General features: G+C 41.8%; 1 protein-coding gene across 1 annotated transcript in view; it reads right to left on the reverse strand.

Annotated features, from left to right (window-relative positions):
• Positions 1 to 15,630, reverse strand: part of cntln (centlein, centrosomal protein) — an 80,652-nt gene that overhangs the window by 7,133 nt on the left and 57,889 nt on the right. The window contains exons 22-26 of the mRNA XM_023428191.2: positions 13,957 to 14,083; positions 12,869 to 13,006; positions 12,067 to 12,252; positions 6,882 to 7,079; positions 2,695 to 2,769 (exon numbers count right to left, since the gene is read on the reverse strand). Of these exons, the coding sequence (XP_023283959.1) occupies positions 2,695 to 2,769; positions 6,882 to 7,079; positions 12,067 to 12,252; positions 12,869 to 13,006; positions 13,957 to 14,083 (724 nt within the window). The remainder of the gene's footprint in view (positions 1 to 2,694; positions 2,770 to 6,881; positions 7,080 to 12,066; positions 12,253 to 12,868; positions 13,007 to 13,956; positions 14,084 to 15,630) is intronic.

The following is a 15,630-nucleotide window of genomic DNA, read 5'->3' on the forward strand; positions in this document are numbered from 1 at the left end:
AACACATACACAGTCACATGTCTCCACAACATTTGCCAAAGTGTTGCGGATGTCTCTCTTTCTTGTTATGTTGACATGTGGCAATGCATGACAGTGATGGCGAACAATAGCCCACACACAGAGACACAGATACACACATACCACTCATCTGGTCTTTCAAAAATGCACACACACACACACACACACACACACACACACACACGGAGACACAACACAGAGTGAGGGATGGGTTTGCTATTGACAGGGCCACTGAGATAATAAAGTGCTGTCCCACTGGCAGCTCCATTAGGCACTGACAGTGACAAGATGAGGCTGTCGTGAGTGTGCACACGCACACACGAATATGTACACATACCCACACATACCCGCACACACACAGACACACACACACACACACACACACAAAGATGGACACATCCTCATCCTCTTTCAGTGACAGCCAGCCAGTTAAGGACATGGATCTCTCTCTCATCTTTCCTTTCACTGGGTCTATTTCTGTCTGTGTCTTTTTATCCAAAGAAGTGTGTGTGAGTGAAGCTCGGGGGTAAGATCATATCACCATTAGGGGAGTGTGTTATTAGTGTCACAGGCAGGGTGACAGGCCAGGCCATTCCACTTCACAGATGTTCTGCTTGGTGAGCCTTTCATAAGCTATGACAGAAAGTAGAGAAATCAAGGGGGTACAGTTTGAGAGTTTTAGAAGTGTATTCCCTCAGTAAGGAAAAGCTGGCTTCTCGGCATCAGCAGACATGTGTAGTACAGGCACATTATCATAGCAGATCCATCTAAACTGACCAATATTTAGGTGCTAAAGTGTCTTCGTTTGGCCTTTCTCTGGTGTCTGGGCATGGATGTAACATTAGCCCTTTGGAAAGAAAAAGACACTAATACGAAAGAGACAGGAGGACACAGAGACTGGTGTCCCCTTGATATGAAAGTACGCTTTTAAAATCCCAGACAGTGAAAGGGAAACTGTGAGATAGAGAGGAGAGGAAGAAATTATAAATAAATAAATAAACAAAAAAACAGAACAAGATGGACTTGAAAGGGGATAGAAAAAGTCTGTTTCAGTGAGGGGGGATGACTGCGGTGGTCCCACCGGTCCCCATAGGGACCTGGGGGCGAGTCTCAGCCTTGTCATACTCCGCTCTTCTCCTCCTCCACTCCCCACACCAGCTCCAGCGCCCCCCCCCCCTCCACCACCCCTGTTCTGCCCACGGAAAACGTCGATAGCAAGCTGCCGGTGCCGAGGTCTCTGGTGGACACTAGCTCATTCTCCCGGCATCGACAGGCCCGCCAAATCAATATTTAGTTCCCCACTAACAAGCTGCCTCGGGGTCTGAGCCAGAGAGAGAGAGAGAGAGAGAGAGAGAGAGAGAGAGAGAGAGAGAGAGAGAGAGAGAGAGAGAGAGGAATGCGGGACAGTGGAGGATGGCAGAGAGAGACAGAGAACAGGGACTGAGAGCTGTCCAGCTAGAAGGGAAAAACATGGATTCAGTAGAGTAGAGTGGTGTGTGTGTGTGTGTGTGTGTGTGTGTGTGTGTGTGTTAGTGTGGGAGGGGGAGAGGAAGGTGGAAAGGTCAGAAGAAGATCTGGGGAACAACAGAACAGTGTCTGGTGTGTGTCGTGGTGCGGAGGCGACGCATGAGTGCCTGCGGCAGCCGCTGACAAGAACACAGACAAGACACACATACACACACTCGACACTCTCAATCATACACATATCACAGCGAGCAGACGTTGACAGCACTCGAGTAAAGCTCCAGCAGAGCACTCACAGATGAGTGGCTGTGCACACAAAGACTCACACACACACAGTGAGGATGTAGTTGCTTTTCTTTGTTTTATCTTTTGCATCATTGTTTCAGAGCCTCAAGCACGACACATTTGGGTGGGAACTTAAATTCATCCTCCATTTACTGAATTTGGGTGAAACTAGTATCCAGCTTATCTACAATTTGGTATAAAATGCCCAACCAATATGGAAATACAAACACCTAGATATCAAGCTTGAAAATCATGTCTAAAACACCTATGAATTTTCATTATTTTTACTTAGACATGCTGAGTAATATTATTATATATATATGGACTATATTCAATGCTAAAATGGAACTGAAACTTCACATTTTAAGGTATTGCTCTGTAAAAACATTTGGCAAAATTCATTTGGCAATATTAATCAAATTACAACTTAGTAATAAGTAAATGTAAACATCTAGCTGCTTGTAAAACAAGAAAAATCCATTCAACAAAATAATGTGCAGTTTAAGAAAACAAACTTCCTCCTGTTGGAAAAGTGTATCATTTTCTTTGTGATGAAATAAGTCAAGCAGTGTTGTATCTTATATTAGAATGCACAGTTGGCTCTCTCAGTGCCACTGCTTGTAGTTTCAAAGTGGTGGTATAATAACCTGTAATGCAATACAGATTACAGAGTACTTGTAATTAAAACCAGTACATTTTTTTGAGGATTACTTAGTTTTGAGAGAGTACCACTTCTCTCAACAGTTCTCTGTTACCTTCTGACACTCCAGACAACACTTCTTCTACTAATTTAACCTCAATTAAGAGCAACACCAGGCTGATAAATCATTTTACCCTGAAGGGCGGTTTCTAGTAGTTTGCACAAGACTTCTCATTACTGAGAGTGTGCAGGAATCAGTAATGTTATTGCAGACGGGTGAGTTTTACCTTTTGCTGCAGGATGTGGTTTAGCTGGTCCAGCCACTCCTGGTCTCTTGGACTCTCTGAACGAGCCTCTGTTCCCTGCAACAGTGAATATGTACATATATTGTATTGACAGGTTGTAGGCTGAAAAATACACATGATAATAGACATCATACTGATGTTTAGACAGAATACTTATGTCACTTAAAATATTAGTATATTATTTTTATTATTATTATTTTTGTATATGGATGAATTTTGTAAAAAAAATCAATTGAGTCAGACTCAAAGTGTGCTTGATACTTGGTGTTTGTAGAGAGAACCTGCCACTGTATCTTAGCACTGGCCTCTGTGTGTCTCCTGCTCGAGGGCAGAATTGTAGCATCACACCAGCCAGGACCTTGAAGAGACTCTCTGGAGACTCAGTGGCAGGATACGGCAGTATACGTTTTCATGCTACTCATGTATAAAGACCTAACAGAGTGGTAGCCTTGTTACTGCTAATGAACAGGGTGAAGAGCGAGTGCGTGGCCATGTACACCTCAGTGCTAATGTGCTACCTCTTCACTTCGAACCCCAGGTGTTGCTGCTCGAAATGATGTGACGGCCCTTACACTGCCTCACTGGGACACAGGGAGGGCAGGAGGGGGGAAAGTGTGTGTGTGTGTGTGTGTGTGTGTGTGTGTGTGTGTGTGCACTGAATTTAAAAGTCCCTGCACTTGCAGAGTGGCGGACCTAACAGACACAATCCTGTGAAGTGTGGAGTAGCGCCTCATGCAGACTTTATGTGAACTTTGATAGTCTGTTTCAGCTGCTGACTTCACCCGTGTGCTCTGAAAATTACCCAGTATTCATAGCAACAGGGATGTGAGTTACACAAACAAATTATGGTTTTGAGACTAATAAGAAAAAATCTGACCAGTTATGTTTTTGAGAATCCTACTGAGAAAAAAATTAGTAATGTTAATGCTCAGGAAGGTCATGGGAAGTATTACCGTACATATCAAACATCATATTACCAATCTGTATGTCTGTAGTTTTTTTTTTGTGTGCAGCAGCTGACTATATTCCCAATGTGAATACAATTCAGTACCATAAAAGAAAATGAGAAAATTGGTACATATTTGTGCCTGACTCATCTTGGTCTTGTAGCCACAATAATAATAAAGGCTTTTTACTTTTGCACTGTCACAAAGCAGAGTGCCTTGATTTTTGGGAAGAATCCAATCTCTTTCTTTTGGACAAATTTTCAGAAGCATTCAGAAAGACACTTGTCCCTGTCAGTGAATAAGGTCTAAGGTTCCATCTTGTTGTACATTTTATACCATTGCTGCCCAGTATTCTTCTAACTTTGACCTGATAACAGCGAGTATTACAGACACAACAGACATAATACTGTATGTACGTGTCGCAATATGCGTGACCAAAGTCTGCAGGAGTGCTAGACCTGGAGAATTGACATTGAGATTAAGTATGGGTTTCACATAAGCGGTCCCCAGCTCCCTCGAACCCTCTATGTGTGATCCTGGTGATAAGACCAGGGCGAGGCTAATTTCAGTACATATCTAATTAGTAACTGGTGGGAGGGAGTGTGTGGATACATTAGTGAGAAGGAGAAAGAGAGTGAGAGAGAAGAGCCATCTTGTGAGTTCTGTCTTCAAGCCTCCCACAGCTGGGGTAAGCATAGTGTGTGAAAGAGTGTATGTGCATGAGAGTCAGTGTGCTTGTTCACCCTTGGTAGATATATAACAAAGTACTGACCCTCCATCTAACATTAGGTGCAAAACAAACTGGCCCGGCAATTATAGCCTTATTACATCTGGATCATTAACTTCACAACAAGTTGCCCAGGGAGCCTGGAGCTGCTCAGCCCTCACTGGTCCTCAGTTGCACGCTATGGAATGGATAGAGGCAAAGCATCATGATGCATGTGTGGAGTAGGTATGTTTGAGCACATTTACATGTCGTCTTTTCGTCTAAGCATGTATAGAATATTGATTTTGAGTGTGTGTTTTTTATGTGTTAGTGTGTAAAGGGCCAGCTGTCAGTTTCTGTGTGATTTTTAAAAACTTGAAAATAAATTATTAAATTAAAAATACAAAAAAATAAAATGAATAAAAAAAAATCAGTTACAAATCAGCAAACCAAGACTAATGCTCTGGAGGAAACAAAATATGTAGCCTTTGGAGGAGATGTTTGTGGTAATGACATGAAGGTCATCTGTTCCCAAAATCCTCCTAAAATATAACCACAACCAGGAATAATTCATTTAAACATTCTGATATGCCAGAAATTCAAAAATGCATTGATTTCCAAACCAAGTACCAATGCCCTACAATGTTGAAAACTTCTGCAAATATTGTTGACAAGAGAAATCTGCCAAACTAAAGAAAAGTAGCTATGTTGGCAATGGAGCATTCTCATTTAAAAGTAAAACTGAAAAGTAAAAGCAATCCCAGTGAGCCCTGTGCTCTCATTCAGCACAGTGGTATCGCACAACCAAGTGAATAAATGAATACACTTGCTATGTGTTGGACTTGTTTAAGACTACCGGGACATCCTGATAACCTCATGTCATGTCTACAGTCTCGATCTCTATAAAGATTGTGTGAAAACTCAATACAAATCACAATTTTGAAACAAGTATCTACGCCTGTAACAAGATTCAAAATCATTTTCAACGCATTGTTGACACACAACAATGTGCGACAAATCAGCCTCACTTCATATTATGGATGGCTGTGTAGTGTAGACCTATTTCCTATTTTAAGTGCTTACAACTAGAGTTTAGTCTCATCTTTACAGCTAAAGCAGAGTTAAGATCGGGCAGGTTTAAGTAGGGTGCACTTGATTTTGAGTTACCTTCAACCCCAAGTTGACTAACATCTACTACATAAAGGCACAGATAATGATTTGGCTCTCTGACTGCGTCCAGCAGTAGTTTCAATTGGTGCACCTGTGAAATGGCCCTTGTCTCTCTGTGACAGTCACCTAAACACAGATGCACGTACAGACACAAGCCATTTGTTCTGGGATCTATTTCTGACTCAGTAACACATGCCTAAACGGTTAACCCTTCTCTGTGACAACATTTACAATTCAGGAAAAACACAATCACCATGTTAAGTCACCAAGCAGCCAGCCATTTACCACCATTAAAAGGACAGAGAGAACACGTGGTGTGGAGAGGAGAATGATTTTACCCAAAGAGGTTTCAGCTCTGATGAGGGGGACTTTTCGTCAAGTGAGAAACTGTTCCCTGTCATCTCCTGGGTGGAGCTGGGCTGCAAAGGTCTAAAATTGGTTTCAAGTGTGAGTAAGTGCCTGGTGCGCCGTCTCTCATCTTGTGATAGATGGGTGGGAATCCCCAGGGATGGAAGGTTGATTGTAACATGGAGTTGCTAATTGATGACACGACTGCGTATGATCTATGGTCCCACCAAGTTAGAAAAGAGTATGAAACTCAGACTTTGAGCAAGCAAATAACAGTCAATAGCAAGAATTTTCAGTTCAATGGTTGTTTTCACCAGTAAGAAAAGAGTTGTACTTACTCAACTTGTGTCATATTAAATCTTATAACAAGTTGACAGGTGCTGCAGGTATTGACAGGTTTTTGATCTTGTTGAGAGCAAGAACACCAGCTTTAAACATGAAGCCACATTCTTCTCTGTTGCACTGCAACTTCCCAATGTATTGGGGACATGCCTTGGTGTGTGGTTCACCTTTACAAAACATTACTTGGTGTTCAGCCTTGCTTACTTGCCCACATGTATCTACTCATCAATAAGAGAAGGTCAGACGGAAGCAGAGATTTTCAGCAAGGCTAGATACCATTAGGTACAGGTGAAATGAACTAAGAACAGAAGGCTTCTGCTTCCCCTTATTTCCTCCCCTCTCCACCAATGCTAATCTACCGCATCTGTTCCCAGAGGTTAGGTCAAAGTTACTGTAGCTCCTTGCCACTCATTTAGTCTCAATTGACAAAGAAGATACACAACACTACAAATCAATGTTGATGATATAATGTCTTTCCAGGTCCTCTGGTGCAATCACTAAGCAAAACCCCCTGAAAACTTCAGGATGCTTCAAAATTTTACAGTACAGAAAATCTATTATAGGTATGTTGAGTGCTGTGGGCATAATCTAGACTTGATATAGATCCTCAAGTTAGCATTTGTATAACATGTTGACCCACTGTCCCTTGGTCTTACCTGATCAGTGTCCATTATGTCTGCAAGATCATTCTCTGACATATTGAGGATGGAGGCAGCGATGGACTTGGCTTTGATCATAGACTTGGCTGAGAGGCCGCCCTTTACTGCCACAGTGTTGGCCTGCCTCAACCTCCTCCTCTTCATCAACTGCTGCTTGACCTCTTGAACGTCTAAAAGTATTTCACTGGCCAGGGCCTGAAGGAGGAGGAGGAGAAGGAATAAAAAAAGAAGAGGATGATGAAATGGATATGGAAAAACAAGAGGGATAGCTCTGCCTGACAGATGAATAAATGAAATTGATCAAGCATGCGCCAGAGAGGCCTAGTACATTATGGAGGAATATTGAGTTTGACACACTCAGATTCTCTTCGGTTTCGCCTCACGCTCCCTTGTAGGAATATGGACCTGAGGGTTTGTTGCCCTGTCGATTGAAAGCTGAGGGAACACAGCTTTGATATCAAACACACCCCAAGTTTTGCTAAAATCTCCACAGACAGAGAATCATGCATCAGAGAGAGAAAGACAGAGAGCTACTGAAAATACAGCCATTCATTTATTTATTTGCTTTCTGAATGTCTCACAGTACAACAGGGCAGCATAACACTGTTAATAATTAAGCTATGAGGGGCTGTTTCAAATGGTGCCCGAGTGAATGGCAAGTGAGACGAGGAAGGCCTGGGATGGCACAGTTGTCGGGCACTAAATGGGAGTTTGCTCTAAATACAGAGAGACAATTAAATGTTAAAACTGCCACTGTACACGAGAAAGTCAATAAAGTAAACTCCCCTTTGCTTCATTTTGAGCTTATTGATCGAGGCAATAATCTTCTGTATCATTCCCTTGTAAGCCTGCTGAAAAGCTGACCTTGGAATAGATGGTGAGAGGAGGGAAAGCTAGAGACAGGAGAACTTGCGGTACACAAAAACAACAACAAAAAAAAAAAAATTACAACTTGCTCTTGGTTATTGCACAGTACAACCAAGCAAGCAAGAAGTACAATGTACAGGCACGTACACAAACATAAGTACAAACATATGAAAACACTCAAGTGCATTACGGTAACAAGGGTAATCACACATGAACAATGTTGAATAGCAAAAAACATTTCCACTCCCCTCTTAATTTCACACAGGTGGACCAGGTGCACTTCAGAAAACCTGTGGTGGTTCTCACAGGAAAGTGCTGAGTGAGTAGTTGGAGGCCTGCAGCTTACAGTAAGTGGAGTGTTGCAGTTTGTCTATTAGCAATGAATATACACAAATATACACATACTCAGACATTAAAATGGGACATTCAAAAAAAAACAACAGATTATACAAAACCCATACAGATTAAAATAATAGGATATAGAAAAGGTAAAACAATGGTATATATAAATCAGCTCATGGCAGATTGAACTCAATAAATCAAGAAAACTATGACTTGTCTGTTAAAATTCACAGTCATCCAAGTCAGCAGGTCCAGTTGGCTTCGACTGATTCCTTCTGGGTAATAGGACTACTAGCACTAGGTCTTCGGTGTAAAATAAGCAGAATAGCACTGATTAAAGACGACGAGCAGAAATCATAACCATCGTCCATCGTCAAAGGAAGGCAGCTTTAGCTCTTTTTGGTGATCTGAGAGCTGTGTTTACCCTTAAGGAATATACAGCTCATTAACTAACAGTTGGATATCCTATTCTTTTATTTACAGCCTAATAGATATTCACTGTCACTAGTCAAGGGTTACATTCAATTGACCTAAACCCTGCATGTGGAAATAATCCAGACAGAGATTAAGGGGTGAATTTATCACTCATTCTCAGCCCTGGGAGAGACCAAAAGAGGGAGGGAGGGAGAGTTTGTAACCACAGACACACACACACACAACACACAAGCTATTCAAATGCATACACAGAAGGTGTTGTGTGTGTTAATGTGTACGTGTCTGTGTGTTTGTTAAGAGCTCTTAGCCTTGCTAGTACCAAAATCACTACAGCCAGAGGGCCAATTTAGACAGGACGAGGATTAGGGCATGGAGATGAGGATCAAATGAGCAGCTAAAAGACATCCTCTTTAATAACTAGCTACCTCTGAACCTCTCCATGCACATGAGGACACAAAGGGCCTTTCAAAAACATAAAGAGCAGAACGGGAGGAAAAAACACTTCAATTTTGTGAGATTATGCAGGCACTGATGTAAAAAAAAAAGAGTTAATTCAGCCAAATTTGAGTGAGATGGTGAATTAGGGAAGCACCTTTTACAGGTATATGAAACGTATATGAAGTAATCATACATAAAAATATTATTCATTGAGAGACCCACACCTAGTCCATGTAATTAAAAATACTAATACATTTATATATATAAATCCACACAATCTTGTAGTTTTCAGCAGGGATGACAAGCCAAAATATTCTGTGTTAGAGAACTACCACCAGTGTGTGTGTGTGTGTGTGTGTGTGTGTGTGTGTGTGTGTGTTTGTATGTGTGCTGTGGAGTAGTCACTACATGCAGGGCCACTGTTTAGCAGTTCAACAGCAGTGCTTACAGCCTGGGGCGTGTGCAGGGGCCAAAAGGGTTTGCTGGCACACAATAAAAAAAAAATCTCCACGCACATATACACACACACAGCACATACAGGCACAAAGAACTAAAAAAAAAAAAAACAAGCTCATAAAGACACACACACAGACACATCTATACACACACATGCGCAGCCCTCCAGTCCTGATCAATACATGACAAGAGTAAATCTCCTCCGGACGTCAGGCAGTCCAATCAAAGGGCTTGGTGTTCTTATAGGGGATCACAGGAGCCAGGGGGAGACAAACAATGATGTGAATCCTCAACAACAACACAATGGCCCCACCAGCCTAGGGTTATGGGAATGTAGGAGAGGAGTTCTACGAGCGTGAACTGTATTTCTATGCACGTGTGTGTTTCCAAATGTAATTCAGCTTCTATTTTTGGTTACATGTAAATTTGCATGCATGTGTGTCTTACTTGCTATATGAATGCTTGTGTGTGTGCATGCAGAAAAACGACGGAGAAGAAAAAAGAAAATGAAAGCTTTAGTTGTGTGAAAGAAATCAGAGGCTGGAAAAGGGAGGTGGATGATAAAAACAAATCCTATCCACCTCAAATGTTTCTCAGGTGCAAGTGAGTCATAAAAGAACAAGAATTGTTGCAGTAACTTCTAATATGTCTGGCTTGTGAAGACAAAACAATGGGAAATGGCCACTAAACTGTTTCCGTAATCTGCCACTTGATTGATGTCTATGTGCAAATATACTGCTACGACTATCTATCTCTGCCAAGCCCTTTCCCGCTTTGACAGACAGGCGTCAGCTGAACAAAGTTGATGGACAGTCTTTATCAGTCTCTGCCAGACACACATAGACTGACACATACACACAAACACACCTCAAGGTGATGGATTAGGGCCTACACAAAGGCAGTGGTGCCAATTCCCACTGGGCACACAGTAGTCTCACAGTAATGGCCTGTGTCTCCTTACACACTGTAACAAAGTGCACATGCATAATGGCACATATACACATCCAACCACCACCTGAAATTCATAGAAGAACCGGTTGTGGTGGCTGCAGGCTAAGCAGGGTTGTGCTGACATCATTTCCCCTAGCTACACCCCCGAGCTGCTCCTGGGGGATCCTAAGGCTTGCCCAGGCCACGTGTAACACCTCCAGTGTGTTCTGGATCTGGGTGTCCTCCTCGCCGGACATGCCCAGAATACATCAGGGAGGCATCCTGCAGATGTCTTGATCAGATGCTTGAACCATCTAAACTGGTTCCTTTCAATTTTAAAGAACATTGCTTCCACTCTGAACTACTTCTGACCATCTTTGTGGTTATTAAATGAGCAGCTTATCTTTAGGTCATTAGGCTCATCACCATAGTTAGGGTCTGGAATGATAAACGACAGGTAAACTGAGAACCTTGCCTTGAGATGCAGCTCCCTCCTCCCCACAACAGTGTGGTACAACACTTTATTGATGGCATCTTGTCAATTCAGTTGTTTATTTTCTAACAATGGCATCAGAGGTGCTGATTCACATCATGCCTAGACTGCAATCCACCCCAGTGCATGTGGGAAGTCAGTGTTTAATGAAGCCAAACATTGGCAAAAAGCAGGGAGAGGGACATTGAAGAGGTACAACAATGTAAGGGTGAATCTCATTAACCCCTTGCAACTTGTCAGTGCAGAGCTTTCGGACTACTGACTTGTACCCAAAAAGAACAGCCTAAGCAAGGTCAGCCCTACCTCTCCCTCCTATCTGAAAGTTCAACAGTATCCTAAAAGGCAATTTAAAAGGTCTTCTCCATGGCATTCCTAAATTCATCCAACTCCCAAGTTTTCACTTCTGCATCAACAGACCCAGCAATCCTTCTTGTCTCTCAGTACACATATGCTATCAAAGACCCAGGCTGAACTTAAACCAGGACCCCAAAAAAATTCCTTGAGAGCTTGGCTTTCTCAATCTCCACACCTTTGAGGATGAAGCTCACAAACGGTTGGTGTGCTGCCCCTCGGCAGGATTCTGGACGTTCAGCTAATGAGAAGAAAGTGAGCTTTTAAGGAGGCCTCTTAAGGAGGCCTGAGCTATTAATGCCTGTTAGGACTTTCTGAACTGTGAATCATGTAATGATACCCCAATGGAGGCCCACATTAAAAATATAGACCTGGAGGTCCCCTTTATAGGAGCTATTTGTAAGTTTTGCTATTGCTACATAGCAAGCATTAACCACTCTTTACTTACCGGCCTACAAGAAATGTTGCGAGTTCGGTATCAAACTTCAGTCCTTTACTCAGCAAGAGCTCTCTCCAGAGGTGGAAAGCAACATGAATATCAATTCTTGTCTCTATTGCATATTTTATTCCACTGAAATGAACATGCTAACCAGCTAGTCAAGGGCGGTTGTGTCACTTTCTTATAGCGACTCACTGTGGCCTCTTATCTGCCCAGGAGATGTAGTGCAGCTCAGAGGGCGTATCATAACCTCTTTTCTTGTTAATGTAACAATGGCCGAAGCTCTTGTCAGGTGGCAATCACCACAACCTGCTCCCAGCAAGAAACCATGTTTGGCGGCAAAGAAAACTTACAAATAACACCTTTAAATGATTTAACTGGTCAAACTCTGGACTCTCGGCCTTTAATCCCTTGCCCCTTTCATACATTACCTTGATGAAAGAATGAAGCTGCTCCAGCTGGGAGTAGGCTGTGCCTAGCTGTCTCTGAAGCCTGTCCAAGGCATGGGAGCTCTGCTGGGTCAACCCCTCCATTTGCTCAGTGGCTGTCTGTTGCAGTGCAGCCAAAGCCTGTTCACTGGCTCCTACACGAGCCTGTAGGGCATGTATGCGCTGTTCCTGTAAAGAAAAATAGCAGCTGGTCAGCTAAAAGCTAAATATATTTGTTTTGGGAAAAACAGAATATCTCCAAAGACATGGGACACGGGAATTGTAGTACTGGCACAATTTGAAATTTTCTGATTTTAGTGACGCCTACTGGTTGAGGTGAAAGCCACACAGAGACTGCACCAATTTTCACCAGGATTGTTAGAATAATTTTAAGGGTGCTGTCATCACAAAAACAATGCATTCTAATCATTTGATTGTTTTACAATTTTGAATCTTTGTTTAACTTTGACATTTGAGTCTCTTTCTGTAGATGAGTGCCAATTTATTTTATCCTCTGTGATTCAAAGTTGTACAACGATAATCATTAAAAAGTCAAAGGGGGTGAAATATGCTATATTCATTATGTAAAAAGCAGACTGAAATGTTACAGCTGGGGTGTAAAGTACTGTAACAGTGCACAGGTACAAAGGAGATAATTATAAAGGTCAGATACTGAACAAAACTTGCCTTTCATTGTGCAAAGTGCACAAAACAACTTACTAAATTTATCCAAAACACTGTTGTGATGCAACATTTCAAATGTTCCTTATATGATCTGAGTAAGAACCAACAGTTTGGCTCCAACCTTTTTTTCCAGGTCCTCTTTTAGTTTTGTACAGGAGGCCTCATACTGATTTTTCTCTGTGGTTGCAACATTCAGTCTTCTTTTTAGAGATTCAATGAAGGCCTTCCTGTTGGAGGCCTCTTCTGATAAAGTCTTCACCTGGAAAGAGGTAGAGCAAAAACAAAACCAGACTGTAAGAACAAAGTAGAACAAAGGGGTAGGGGTACTGCACTTCTTTTTTCTATAGAGACACTTAAGTTATACACTTCTAGGATTGGCTGAGAAATAGGCCTACTTTCAGTCCTGACAAATGAACCATATCTTGTCAGTGAATTAACTTTTTCCATATTATAAGAACTAATGATGTCTGCACTCTGCACTGTTTCACCTGTCCTCGTGATTCTCCTCCTTGCAAACTCTTTTTAAAATAACAAACATTTCTGCAAAAAAACCCAAAAAACAAACAAACAAAAAAAAAAAAACATACACGATGAGATGTAACATTAATTTAGGGAAACTTTTCAAGAAGCTGGGTGTGCTCGGGTGTAAAAGAGACAATATTCACTTGTTTGAATAGCAGCAAAATCAGGTTGCAGCCTCCTTCTGCAGGCAGAAAATCCAGCGTGGAAGTGTTCTTCTTCTTTGGCAATTTCGGATGGCTCTGCCTAATGCACGGATTACGATACAGTGCCGCTACATTGCCGTAGTGGCATAGAGCCGCAATTGCAGTCACAAATGTCTAATCCACCGAGTAACGAGAAAACAAGTAGGCGAAATTTGACGGAGGCGGCTGCCTCTTAATTCTCTATGCAGGAAAGAACCCTGACTTCAGTTATTTACTTGAATGGGAAAGTGGTCTCAGAATTTTAGACCCCACTGGGTATTCATTTTCAGTCAAATCAACAAAGTTAACACCTATCTATTCTATAAAAAACACAACTATAACTGCAGATGGATTTCCTTTAGTCATCCAGAAGACAAAATCTCTGGGCTAATAGAAATGCTGAGCACTACAATACCTAGTTTTCTATGTCATTCTACCAAAGAGCATCAAACTAATGGGACGTTATGATGATGGCATCAGCTGTGATGTGATGTATTGTGTGTACCTTCTTCTCTAGCTCCTCTAATTGTCCTTTGTAACTTTTCTCCATCTCCTGCAGGAACTTCAGCCTCGTCTTCAGGTCCTCCACCAGCTGCCTTTTCATGTTCACATCTCGCTCTGTGTGACTCGCCCTGAAAAGATACAAAAGAATCTCAGACACACAAACACATAAATATTGTATAAAGCATAAATGAGTATGAATTCTACACAGAAATTCGTATTTGTGCATAGACATACAATCACATAAATCATCTACATAGCAGAACAAACGCACACACAGACAGACACAAACACCCACACCCACACACACACACACACACACAAAGCTGGCAGGCACAGTGTCCCCATGCAGTGCATCAGGCATGACAGCTCATTATGACAACTAAATACACTGGCATGCTGTTTGGGTAAGTGGAGGGGGGGTGAAATAAGGATGCATATATAATTCTAACTGGCATATATTAGAACAAGTGCTCTGGCGGGGAATGCCGCACTAAGTGTGACTGGGGAGTCCTTTTTGACAAACGACATTTCGAATCAGCAGTGACACTACTTGAAACACTGCAATCAAGTATTTAAATGTTTGTTATTTTCAGCTCAGTGTTGCACCAGTCACATATAAAACACATCAGCAGGGGAACATGGCTTGGGAGAGACTGATTATGGAGGGAATATGCTCTGAAAAGTGTTGTTTGTTTGTGTTCTGTACTGTGCTGATCACACTTCCCTGAAGAGGCAAGGTCGTATTGTAAACTGTTCATGTCTTAACTGTTGCAAACATGCACATGTCACTTCCTATATCAATAACCTGCTGTATTGACATGTTTAATATTCCAGGCATTCTGTAGAACCATATCATAGCAAGGCCTTTTTTTTTTTAAATGGGCTCAGTATGTTAGCATGTTTTATTCTGTTTTCATAAAAGGCAAATATGAGGCATTTTTCATGGTTGTCTATACCTTGGGGATTTGGAACAAATAGAATAAAGATCATAAGGATGCAGTTAATTAAAATGGTTTCTGCCGTTTTTTTTTTTTATTTCAAAGATGTAGTGGATTTCTTATCTCCCACATGCATCATCAGCTTGTGTGTTTTAAATAAACAGATGACGCAACACTAGAGCAAATGCTTTCGTGTAAGTAAATGTCCCTGTCTCCCTAGGTGGATGAATGCCTAAGGGCAGACTGGCTAAATAAATGTGAGCTTGTCCTATTGGAGTGACATTAAATTAAATGAGAGGGGAGTCTAGCCTGGGGACTTTGGGGGGAAGTAGCGCTGGCTGGTTACCCCATGGATTTGGCCATTAATGAGAAAACCCATATTGAACCTTTCAGATGACTGTCTGTTGTTGACTTAAAGACGGAGAGCAGCAATAAGAGCCCCGGCAGCTCCCTCTGCCCCAGTGCTAATGGCAATTAGATCGACAACATTTATTTTAGATGTTCACTCCTTCTGCACCCCAAAAAGAATAGAGGATAAAAAAGAATATGGCGCTTCTGCTGTAGCGTGTGATCTCTATTTATGAGTGTTAGCGGAAAGAGAGAAAGAATTCAAACTCTATCCCGATCACTCACACGTTTGTTCCCTTTGTTCTGAGCTTGTTGGCAATATTGTTCATCAAACATGCGTGTATTGTAATGATAACAGTCAGTGGTCTGAAGTGTGTGCGTGAGAGAGC

This window comes from Seriola lalandi, unplaced genomic scaffold (genome assembly GCF_002814215.2).
Source record: "Seriola lalandi dorsalis isolate HSWRI2012SDOR001 ecotype SW California unplaced genomic scaffold, Sedor1 jcf7180002054872, whole genome shotgun sequence".
Lineage (NCBI taxonomy): Eukaryota > Metazoa > Chordata > Actinopteri > Carangiformes > Carangidae > Seriola > Seriola lalandi.